We start from the raw sequence: 12,956 nt of genomic DNA on the forward strand, positions 1-12,956 counted from the left end.
TTATTGCATCGATCACTGTCATCAGTGGAAATACCACATCAGAATTAATAGAGTTGAATTGGTTTGACAAATAACTGAATTATTTACGACTGTGGTTTATTCGCATCAAGAATAAATACGGACAACTGCTTAGTTTCAGATACTTATGATATAATCAAGCAAGTGATAATATCAACCTATTGATATATTTAATCTGAATTTCTCAACCTTTTCACATATCATAGAGCATGAAAAAGTGACCTATACCAGCGGCTCATCCCTACCATTAATTATATAGCAACTGGCCGCCCCGACAATCAAATTTGCTTTCCCCCTTTTTCTGTTGTGTTTGTTATTTCAGGCTTAGCACTTACTTTGTTATTTTTCTCTTAGTACACTTAGTTTGTAATTTTGATTCTCATTAAGTTTCATATAAGTTTGTTATTTGTCCCTAATTTGAACATATTCTGTACTTATTTCCGCCGAACTGCTGGTAACTTTAGTTTCAATTTCCCTCTTATTTTTATTCATTTTGGTTTGGTATTTCCACCTTATCAGTTTTTAATTTAGTTTATTTTCCCCCTCTTTATTGTAAACTTTTACATACCATTTGCCCCGTATCTATATCATGTTTTTTTGTTTCTAATGTTTCCTTATAACTATTTCGTGATTGCTTTCAGAACTTAGAAGAATGTCATCTCATTATAAAATTTGATAAGAACCGAACATTGAGATGTTCAAAACACAACAACCGTAATTCAAAAATGTATTTTAGTTTGCAAATATTCTGAAAATAAAAAAAAGTATTTCAATTATTATGTAAGATAGCAACTAGTATAAGTAATTAACAAGACTTCACAACAACACAAGTTATCGAAAATAAAATGAACCATTTTGTTTACCAAACTATTAAACAACAACGAATGATAGGGCTCTGGAACCCTATTGAGGTATTTAAATACAAAAAGAGAAATACAAAAAGTACAAACACCAATGCCCCACATTGAAGATATATCTACATTTAGCTCCCTTCAAATTAAGCACTAAGTGTCACAATGTTTATTTGTTTACCTGTCCTCTGTAATGAGCTTGTTGCGTGGAATGGGTATAAGTCTACGCAAACAAAATATATTAATATGGAGAACGTTCATGCCAATACACTAACTAAATAATGTTATTAAAGATACTTCTTTGTTATTCTCTGTATACCCAAGGTTTCAATCATATTATTTGAGATGTTTCTACATTTCAGAATGTCAACAACGACTGCAAATATTCAAATGTCAACACCATTTATACAACAAGTAGTTGGGTGTCAACAAGCTCCACCAGTCGGACGCCAGCAACAAGCATTTCCAGTGAGGACTTTTGAGGTGTTTGGTGGTGTACAGATTGGTCTTGGTGTTCTTCTGGAAATTCTCAGTATAATTGGAGTAATTCTGGATATAATTGCATGGAACAAATACGACGACTGTCGCAACAATTATAATTATTACGATGGCTATAATGATCATTATTTGATGTGCTGACGATATTATGATGATGATCACGTACTTTTTGCATTTGACATAACTTGTCTAATATGCTCTGGATGGGTAAGTGTGTATTTTCAGTTGTCTTATAAACTTATAAACCTACTAAAGAAAATTGTCCCGGAATTTCACTTGTAGGAAACTGCGAATAAAAACATTTACAAACAGAAATTATGCAGAAATGATAGAGACTGGTGTATTTTTGAACTGTTAATAAAAATATTATAGTCACAGAAAGGAAAGAACAAATTCATTACACGAATCTCTTCCTTAAGAGAGCACATTAACAATTAAATAGGTAGTGCAAAGTGAAGGTATAAGGATTTAAGGTTTACAATAAAAATGCAAATGTCGTTATAGCGTATATGTAGTTACGTAATGGAGGAAAGCAAATGCTAAATTTATATTAACTAATACTAATGTTAGTTTTTGTAATTGCAGTATATTGTAACTGTTTTTTTGCCTATGCGTATGTCAACGAAGAGGGAGGCGAGCTGGAAATGTCTGGTAGGTTTTAAGTAAAGAGCAACGATTCATTAACTTAACAAGTAATTTAAATTTACAGATGACAAGTAAAACAAGGAATCAAAATCAGCAATTTAATTATAATTAAAGAGAACGTCCATGAAACTTCTGATATTGTTATTTTGTTTTATATCTTTTCAGTATAAGAGAAAATAAAAAAAAGAGGGAAACTAACACTTACATCAATTGTACTGAGATATTAAACATTCAATTGAATGTACTTTGTTTAAAATAAAGCTTTATTCTTTCAATGTTTTATTTTTTAGAAAACTTGATTTATGGTGTGTAGCATAGTTGGAGCGTCAGTTTTTGTTCCTACAATGTTCAGTCTTGGTGTAGTCGGATCAGTTATAGTAAGTAATGTTGTTGCATATCAACTAAACAAGTTAAAAAGATAAACAGATTGCCCACTATCTATACGTAATACTTTGCTGCACTGTCGGGCAAAGTTTTCTTTATACGGGTTTTGCTTTAGTCTCGCTTCCAAACGTTCTGTATATTTGGTCACTGAATAGTCATGCGCTCGCAGCATGCTCAGACACCGTCACAATAAAATTTGTAATTAGTAGTTGTGTATGATTGTCAGATATTGTTCCAGATATATGCCTACTGTTTGAAATGGGTAAAACGGGAAAAAGCTGACAAAAAATCTTTGAACTCTTTTCTTTATTCAGAACATTTTACTCTTAACAAAAACTATAAAAACCCTATTTCGCGTATCAAAAATAAACTAACTGAACTAGCCAAGGAATTCGTGTTTGTCCCGGCTGATAAAGCTGCTAATAATATCATTATTGTTTGATGTAAATTTTATATAGAGGTTCTGCAAAAGGAAATCACAAATTCACCAACATTCCAACTGACTTCATTTTCAGAAAACGACATCTGTAACAAACATAAACTTTTAGTTACTTCTTTACAAGCAGAACCAAACACAATGAAAGTCCCAACTATATACTGGCCTCCGAAGCTGCACAAAAAAACCTTACAAATATAGATTTATTTCATCTTCTAGCCATTGTTCAACTACTAAATTGTCTGTTTTACTTACTAGTACACTTGGTACAATAAAAAAACCTGATAATAAATTGTTCAAATAAGGCCTTTGAAAATAGTGGAATTAATTACTTTTGGAGTGTCAAAAACTCGTTGGAAGTACTTGATAAATTGCATGCATATATTGGTGATTTTGAATCTGTTCAAAGTTTTAATTTTTCTACCCTATATACCACTTTGCCTCATATTCTTATTAAGAAAAAATTCACATCCCTAATTTACTGGGCATTTAAAAAGTCGGAATGCGAGTACATATGTTCAAACTCTTTTAGATCATTTTTTAGTAGCAATAAACAAAAGAACTATGTCAATTGGACATGCTTCGATACTAATTATGCGCTTGAATTTTTACTTGATAACATTTTTGTTCGCTTTGGAGATTCCGTATATCGTCAAGTTATTGGAATTCCAATGGGGACTAACTGTGCACAACTTATTGCGGACCTGTTTTTTTTAGTGATTATGAGTTGCAATTTATGACTTAAATTAGCAAAGACCCATTAAAACAACATTTGATACAAAAATTTAACAATACTTTTAGATATTTGGATGATATATTGGCTCTCAATAATGACGACTTCAGTATGTATACTAAAGAAATTTATCCTGTAGAACTTACTTTAAATAAAGCTAATGATAACAATGACCGCTGCCCTTTCCTCGATCTTGATATCTATATCATAAACGGGAAGCTTAATACAAACAATTATGATAAAAGAGATGATTTTTCATTTCCTATTGTTAATTATCCATTTTTAGATGGTGACGTTCCCTTGTCACCATCTTATGGTGTTTATATATCTCAACTTGTACGATTCGCTCGTGTATGTAACACCGTATTAGATTTTAGCGAGAGAAATTTATGTATTACTGAAAAATTATTACACCAGGGTTTTCGATATCACAAACTGGTCAAAACATTTACTAAATTTTATCACCGGTATAAGGAAATAATTCGTAAAATAACTCAACATGCAGACATCTTATACGTTCAGGTATTTCACATCCAAAATGTTATGGAAATATTCTTTATAAAGCACAAACATGTCAGTATTCTCCTCAGAAACTAACAAAACCTTTAAATAGACTCATTAAAAGGGGATATAGTTACGATACTGTTGTCAGGTCATTAAAGATTGCATATTTTGGCTTTAACATTGATTTACTGATAGGGTCTTTGCATCGGAACTAAACACATTTATTTCTAAAAAAAACAGTTGTTGGCCTGACACGGGTTATGTTCTTCTCATATATTTTATGATAGTATGATACTAAACCCCTAACGGGAGGGATTGTACCTGATATTCATATGATGAAGACATAATCTTTCAATCAGTTTAATTGAGGTCTGGAGCTGGCATGTCAGTTAACTGATAGTAGTCTGTTGCTATTTATGTATTATTGTCATTTTATCTATTTTCTCTTGTTACATCTTTTGACATCGGACTCTAACCTCTCTTGAACTGATTTTTTTATGTGCGTATTGTTATTCTTTTACTTTTCTACATTGGCTAGAGGTATAGGGGGAGGTTTGAGATCTCATAAACATGTTTAACCCCGCCGCAATTTTGCGCCTGTCCCAAGTCAGGAGCCTCTGGCCTTTGTTAGTCTTGTATGATTTTAAATTTTAGTTTCTTGTGTATAATTCGGAGTTTAGATAGACGTCCATTATCACTGTACTATTATGCATATTTCAGGGGCCAGCTGAAGGACACCTACGGGTGCGGGAATTCTCGCTACATTGAATCCCATTGGTTGCCTTCGGCTGTTGTTTGCTCTATGGTCGGGTGGTTGTCGCTTTGACATATTCACCATTTCCTTTCTCAATTTTATTGTACAAAGGTTTCGTTCACGAAAGTCGCGTCTAGCGCACATTATTTCAATCCTAACATCTACAAGGAGTTTATTAACACAAGCACATACGTCATCATTTCTATGTTGAAATGGGTGATCTATGCTATCATTAAACTGTTCATAATAATAAATTAAGTGTTTAGACGAAATACAAAAGATCTCATACCAAGGAAAATTGATGCATTTGGCAAAAATTTTCGGAATTTTGTGTCCTCAATGCTCTTAAACTTTCGTACTTTATTCAGGCTTTTCACCATTTTTCATTCCAGCGTCACCAATGTGTCCTTTGTAGACAAAACATTTGTCTGACGTATACCATTTTAATCTAGATATATTTGGGAGTCCATTTACATTTTTAAAATTATCATTTTATAAAAATGACAGCTCTCTATTTTTAATTCGATCTTGAAAAATGATGGGTACTAAAGAATTCACAAAATAGAACTAATCAAATCTATGTCTGCTCTATGGTCGGGTTGTTTTGTCTTCGACACTTTCCCTATTTTCCATTTCCTTTCTCAATGTTTATGACAATTCTTTGTGGTACATGCCATAGATTTTAAGGTAGTATTTCTAAAATGAATTTTGGTTCGCTCGAGACATTCCATGCAGTGATGATTTGTTTAAATACGGTGTTGACATGAATATCAATAATGTGGTAATTTTTATGAATTTTCTGTTTACAAAACTTAGAATTTTTCGAAAAACTAAGGATTTTATTACCCCATGTATAGATTACCTTAGCCGTATTTGGCACAACTGTTTGGAATTTTGGATCGTCAATGCTCTTCAACTTTGTAATTGTTTGGCCTTATAAATATTTTGATATGAGCGTCACTGATGAGTCTTATGTAGTCGAAACGCGCGTCTGACGTACGAAATTATAATCCTGGTAACTTTGATAACCAATTAAAGAACACTGAGAGATGTACAAAACATTGCAGATCTAGATTTAGGCTGAATTTAAGCTAATAATGTTATAATTCTATAGAAAAATATAGTACTTAAAACTACTATTTTGTCATTCTCTAGTTTGTTAGTTTGTTTGATGTTGGCAACTTACACTGTTTATTTTAGAGAGGAAATAACCATTCAAAAGCTGTGCTTCTGTCAGCTTTCATGGCTGTGTTGACCTTTGCAGAAGTAGTTGTGGCAATCATTGCCGCTTCATTCTGTTGTTGCTGCTCCGCATTGAGGACTTCAAACCAGCAGGTAAGCAAATGTGGCATACGCACATGATACGACTCCCTCCCCCCTGAACACAACTTTGTCAAACAAGGAGGGTCAGAAGATTTGAAACTCACGTCGAAGACTTGCAACTTAAACAAAGGTAAACATTGGTGGACTTCAGCTGTTTTCAGCTCTATGGTCGAGTTGTTGTCTCTTTGACACATACCCATTTCCCATGCTCAATTTTATTTTATTTTAGGTATAATAACAATGCATAAGTGTGAATCGTCTTCCAAAAGTGTCAATGCATTTACTGGATAATAACCAAAGGTCAATTGACTACCATTTGGTACTATTATACACGACGATTGATTAAAAAACAGCAGGGTTTTATTGATTCTATGATACACAGTATGCAAGTATATAACACCACATGCATACGTTAGTTGTAATTTCCACAAGGCCATTGTTGTAGTGTTGCAATCTGTCTCAGGACGTTAACTCTTAATATATATAAAAATCTGAACTCGAAAAAACTTTCTCCGAAAATGAAAAAAATAGAAAGGTTGCATGCCTGTACTATAACAGACATATTAACACCATATATGGCCATTATACACTGAAACATATGTTTGTAAAACTATGTAATTCCTACTCTTTACTACAATTCAATGAGATCCTCTTCTTTTCTTGGTTATTGTAATAACTTGTATGAACATTTCTTTTCAGTAATTTGGAAGAATTTATCACACTGAGTCTTCAGATAAAACATGTTGAACAGTGCCTTAATTATTATTCTTTCGTTTCTCTATAGGAAGTTGTTATAATGCAAAGTACACAACCTGGAATGTTTCTTAACCCACCACAGACTCAGATTCCTATCGCAAACAGCCACCAGGTCATGATAGCTACTGGACAACAAGCTAACGCAATCGTTCAATATCCTGCAGCGCAACACTATCATGTTATGCCTACTAATCAACCGTCAGCTTAACAGAGTCCGGCAGTTGGTGGTACACAACTAGAAGTGAACCATGGACAAGTGTTTGATACTAATCCACCTGCTTACAAAGAATAACAATCTCTTACATGCGATTGTGTTCGTTGTAAAAATCAAAAGACTTTTAATCTTAATTTATACATTACTAACACTTGTGATATAACAGAACATGATTATATAAGAATACGTGCTTAGAAATACGATTGTTTTTTTACCCTAATATTTTTTTTCTAATATGAAAACATAAGGTTTTACTTTTACAGACGATTAGAAACTGATAAAAAGTGTTCTTTTTTCGATAAAAATGTTAAAATATGGGAGACAATAATTGCCTTCCAGTTTGGAAATGAATCTCTGAAAAAGAAAAAAATATGAATATCATATTATACAATTTCTCTTTTTATATTTCTGTAATATTTCACTGAAAACATGATCAGAATTAGAAATGTTTAATCTCTTTCAACCTAATTATACTTGTATATGATTGTAAAAATACAAACAGGTCTATATTAATCACCTCCCACTGTCTACATACCTAATTTGAAGAGATACAACAACTGAAACCTTTTTTCAGTTAATTTGAAAATTATATTTGTGTATAATATAAGTATTTGAAAGTAACCCGGATTTGTTTTTGTCTCGATCGATTAATGTCTTTCGAACTGTGGTATACTAATATTGCCTTTATTTGATTAATATATCAATAAGCAATGTAATAGGTCCTAGTTATATATATTTTAAAAATCTAAAGAATAATAATCAATATCGCATCTGTAACATTTGGAGCAGGATCTGCTTACTCTTCCGAAGCACCTGAGATCACCTCTAGTTTTTGGTGGGGTTCTTGTTGCTTATTCTTTAGTTTTCTATGTTGTGTCATGTGTTCTATTGTTTGTCTGTTTGTCTTCTTTAATTTTTAGCCAGGCGTTGTTAGTTTATTTTTGATTTATGAGTTTGACTGTCCCTCTGGTATCTTTCGTCTCTCTCTTCTAGCATATTTTGACACCAAAATTGACATTTTTGCTGATTAAAATTGCTGTATAAATTGATAAGAGAAATAATACTACGTTTTACAGCTTAAAGATTTATAAAAAAAAGATTGAATGCTTCAATGGTGATAGCAATACAGAATCAAACCCCTAAATATTTCTAAGTAGTTGAATTGATTACTGATTATTGTATCAAAATGATATAATATAACATTATGTGTAATGAAAGATTTCATAATATTATGCATGTATATAGTAATATGTTTGTACTGCATTAATTTCGAGTTTGCTTAAATATTGTTTTTTAGTTCCTTTTATTCCTTTGATATTTGTTTTGGTACTTATAATTTTTTTTTCTTGCAAATAGCTTGCCTAAAATGTGGATTCATGATTGATGATTAATGTATACTATTCTTTTTAATGAAATATCCTTGTATATGTTACATAGTTTAATAAATATATTCAAAACAAATATATTGTTATAATTATAAATATGTTAAAGAAAAGTAAGCGTCTTTAAGGTGTTGTATAAAGCCAAGAAACATATATAATTAAAGATTGAAATGTTTGGAACAATGGGATATCTCTTTTAATTTTACTTTTTAATAACAGTTTTTTAAAGTTGGCAAAAAGACATTTTATTTGCAAATTGAAGATAAAATTAAGCCGATTACAGAACAGTCTGACCGTAGTATGTATGGTCTTGTTTTCTTTACATCCAGAAGTTGGAGTAGATTTAAACATACAGGTTTTATATATTTTTTAAGAAACAAATTTGATAGTATGCTGAGCAAATACATAAATAAAACCCTACACTATGAAAAAAATATAAAAATGTATGGAATAATAGCCAATGATGCAACTTGCACACAAAGATCAAATAACGGACGTTAAAAAGTGAGAAATCTATTTGTAAAACCGATGTATACCGGATAACAAAATGTGCAACATTCAAGCAGAAAAGCAACGACATGATGATGTCTGAAAACAATGTCATCTACAGTTACCAAACTATCGCAACGTTGTATAATTTTATCATATTGTACCCAATATATTGACAACTGACTTGTTTTTTTCGATAAAATGCATCGGAAATACTTGTCACGGAGGGATGGTGTTTTGCGGTTCGTGGCTGTAGGGGCAATTGATTTCTTTTTTCGATTAACATGCACATATACAGATTCAGACTAGCACTTATCTTAAGAATAAGATTTTAAGTTCCAAGAAAATAAATAAACAAAAACCCACAATAATACCGAATTCCCAGAGAAATTAAAAACGGAAAGTCCTTAATGGCAAAGTTTAAAGCTCAAACATAGTCTGGTTTCAAAGCAAGCTTAATCCAACCGCTCACTTGCATGACAGTTGCATACACTTAAGAAAATAATAAGAAGATAAGAACAGATTTAAAATAATAAAGAAGGACTTTCCTTACGAAAAAACCCTATTCTATTGAAACTTCTGCTTTCTAAAATCAAATGAATTTATTTCAGTGAAAGATGCCGTTAGAAATTGCAGTTAATAAAATTCAGTCTAGACAATATTTTGTTTGTCAAGTGATTCATAAATAGACACGATGATATTTCAATATTAGTATATTTTTTACAAATCCTGTGGATTACTGCATGAGTATACAATCGCAGGGTAAATTAACAAGAGGTCTATAAGGGGATTTCCTCCAATATGGCTGACAGTACAATGCTTACGAAATATGAGCTTTTAAACTATATTAAAATAAAAATACGAAGAGAAAAATGAAGGCAAGGTAAATTCAGGTCATTGGTCGCTTGAATGGGTATTTCATTAAAAAAACAGATATATCGTTGTTATTATTGACAGACGTTGTTTTGTTTTCATTAAATTAGATAAGCCGCTGGACACAAAAAGAAAAGATTAATAAAATAATGTCATTGCATTGCTAAATAATAGGACATGTGAATATAATCAAATTGTTTACAAATCATGAAATAGTGAACAAAGGAAGATCAAACACATTATACTGCTTGTCCTTTTTCATTGATTTTTTGCGACATCATTTGAAAAACTTTTTTGGTAATATTTGTTAACATTTGTAATACTACAAAATAATTAAGGAAAATTGATAAGAATAAAAGAAAAAAAAATGCTTCAATGGTGACAGCAGTACAGAATTAAAGAAATCTTCTATAGAACTTGCAAACACAAATTTGTATCATTTATTGAAACAATAGGCTGTTATATAAGCGAGCGAGTTATCTTCAGGAGATGAGGTCTGAATAGGGATGATTGTAAATAATTGTATGATGAGTGTATATTATGTAATTTATAATTTGATTGTGTATTTATAATTCATATGGTTAATGGTTTGATTTTGACCGATAATTATGTACTTATTATACATACATGTTTATTCTGGGAAATTCATGGTTGTAATTATCAATAATGTTAATCAATTGCAACTGATTGCTATTGCATTAATGGACCCTGTAATTTAAGAAATGAATTGGGATATTTTACTCCATTTTATTGTGTTTTTAAATGTTATGTCATGATGACCGGTTACAACTCTTACACTTTATATTCTAATTCACCAGCTCAAACGAATATAAATTATTTAATAAATAAACAACACATATATAGGATAAGTGTGTCCACAGCTGTAGCAGCCTTTAATATTAACTTTACACTCAATATAATTCTCAAACCAAAGTCCTTCACTATAATTCAGGCACACTACCAATCCAATCATACAATAGCACAGAAATATACAGTTACACAATCAAAAACTATCTACAAAAGAGGAAAAAATTATATTAAAATAATGTAATATATGATGCATATACTCCCATTAACGATAACCATCTCATAACAGGGTGGGTGGGTGGGTAAACATAATAACGAATGCTGCTACTTTGAACTATAGGCAAACTTCGAATAACTTTTTTTTCTCAAACTAACCCCTTAAGTAATACTTAATCATGCTTTTCACGAAAATCATGAGGGCATATACCCGTAAAACCGGCACTACAGGTATATGCCATCCAATCAAATTGAACGTAAACAAACACCATGTGCTAGATATAAACACACACACGTGTTTATAGTAGACAATCACTTGACCGTTACAACGTCATGTGACCAATAACTTTAATAAATATATTTATATTCTAATTCGCCAGCTCAAACGAATATAAATTATTTAATAAATAAAAAAAACACATATATAGGATAAGTGTGCCTACAGCTGTAGCAGCCTTTCGAAAGACAAAGAAAGCCAAGTAGATCTGAACAGAGAATAATACATATATCTAGTATATTTATAAAAATTATATTCCCAAATTTTTAGACACTGTCAGTTTTTCTTTAAATTTTTCTCTAACATATTAATCCTTTTCTTTATCTTTAGCCGATCTACCATGCTTCTTAAATAATCTATCATGAATGCCAGCTGATGCAGCTGAAGTAGCTCCACCTGATCCCAAGCTATGTAATCCAAATTCGAACTCATCTAAACCGATAGATTCAAGAGCTGATAATATAATTTCTCTTACTCTAGTATATGATAAAGGTTTAAGACCTCTCACTGAGTCAGTCTCATGTTTTAAGACTTTTTTACATCAATACATGGATCTAAATATATAATTTGAAGATGATGTGTCAATATTGGATAATAATAAACATTTCTACAACATACTAACAGGACATGTTTGTGTATCTGTTCTAGCAATTAAAACCAGTTTGCCTTCTCTATAATGATCGGTTTTGCTTTTCTGCATGAGCAAAGATACATGTGTATTAGACATTTTTAAATCAGATCTCTTTAAAATTTTACAATTTCAGAAAATCTTAGAAACCCTGCATAGCTAATAAGACACATGCAACAAATTCTAATTTCTATACGATTGTTACATGCTTGACCATATTTAATAACAATTTACCTTAAAATATCTGGCGTAATTGGTTCTTTTATATTAACAATAACATGTACAATGTCTTTATGAGCTCGTTCTTTAACCGATATACACAACTGTGAATAACACGGATTGGGATAGCCAGCTAGTTTATGAGCCCAGCTTATGGAATAATATGCTTCTTCAACCTTAGCATATGAATTAAATGTCTTTGATAGGTGTATTAAGTACAATTAAACATAAAAATCAGAAGCTTGTAAAGGTTTAACATAATAATAGTTATTACATCACTTACAGAAATTGTTAAATGCATATGAATATTTTCTTTCGGTGTTCTCGGCCTTCGAACACAGACAGAATTCAGGTAGGCAATAAGATAAAGATGACAAATCTTGGTCGACTGGCTTAGGCAAGGATTTCCATACTCCACATGAAAAAAATATCTGAAAATGCATATGAAATAGAAAGATAATCTAATATACTTTACTACTAGCTTACAATATATTAAAATAACCTTGCCAGATTTATTTTCTACACTGGCCATGTCAGTGAGACCTTGCCTATTAAATTTGGCCTTGTCATCAACATAAGACCTTCCCACTATATTGGCCTTGTCTTTACTATGCGACCTTGCTCAAAAGCCTTGTTGTAAATTCTTACGTAAACTCAGCGTTCAATCTTATATCTAAAACACTAGAAACGAATTCAGAAGATCCCAACAAGGACTTATTATTTATACCATGCATAAAAATGTTCTGATTTGGTTGAAACTCTAAAACATCAATTACATATGGTTGCAAATGCGAACCTCTTTTAAAAATCATTGTCCAAAATGACGAGGAAGGCCACTCTGGAACTATCAAAGTGCCTCTAGCTTTGCATAACTTTGTTTAATTGCTCTACAAACAACAGAAATTGGAGGAACAATCCAATTAACTTTATTATTCCAATTTTGCGTCAA

General features: G+C 31.5%; 1 protein-coding gene across 1 annotated transcript; it reads left to right on the forward strand.

Moving 5' to 3' along the window:
- Positions 1-1,951: 1,951 nt before the first annotated feature.
- LOC134721150 (uncharacterized) lies at positions 1,952-8,537 on the forward strand. Its single transcript, XM_063583955.1, has 4 exons — positions 1,952-2,018; positions 2,303-2,389; positions 6,024-6,158; positions 6,931-8,537. The coding sequence occupies exons 2-4, from the start codon at positions 2,315-2,317 to the stop codon at positions 7,108-7,110; spliced, it is 390 nt and encodes a 129-aa protein (XP_063440025.1). The 5' UTR covers positions 1,952-2,018; positions 2,303-2,314; the 3' UTR covers positions 7,111-8,537.
- The last annotated feature ends 4,419 nt before the right edge of the window (positions 8,538-12,956 follow it).

Source organism: Mytilus trossulus, chromosome 6 (genome assembly GCF_036588685.1).
Source record: "Mytilus trossulus isolate FHL-02 chromosome 6, PNRI_Mtr1.1.1.hap1, whole genome shotgun sequence".
Classification (NCBI taxonomy): Eukaryota; Metazoa; Mollusca; class Bivalvia; order Mytilida; family Mytilidae; genus Mytilus; species Mytilus trossulus.

Excerpts from the sequence above, each read along its gene's own strand:
- LOC134721150 (XM_063583955.1), top strand. The coding sequence starts at position 2,315 with ATGGTGTGTAGCATAGTTGGAGCGTCAGTTTTTGTTCCTACAATGTTC. Across the intron at positions 2,390-6,023 it reads GTGTAGTCGGATCAGTTATA|AGAGGAAATAACCATTCAAA; the intron begins GTAAGTAATGTT and ends TGTTTATTTTAG. Across the intron at positions 6,159-6,930 it reads TGAGGACTTCAAACCAGCAG|GAAGTTGTTATAATGCAAAG; the intron begins GTAAGCAAATGT and ends GTTTCTCTATAG.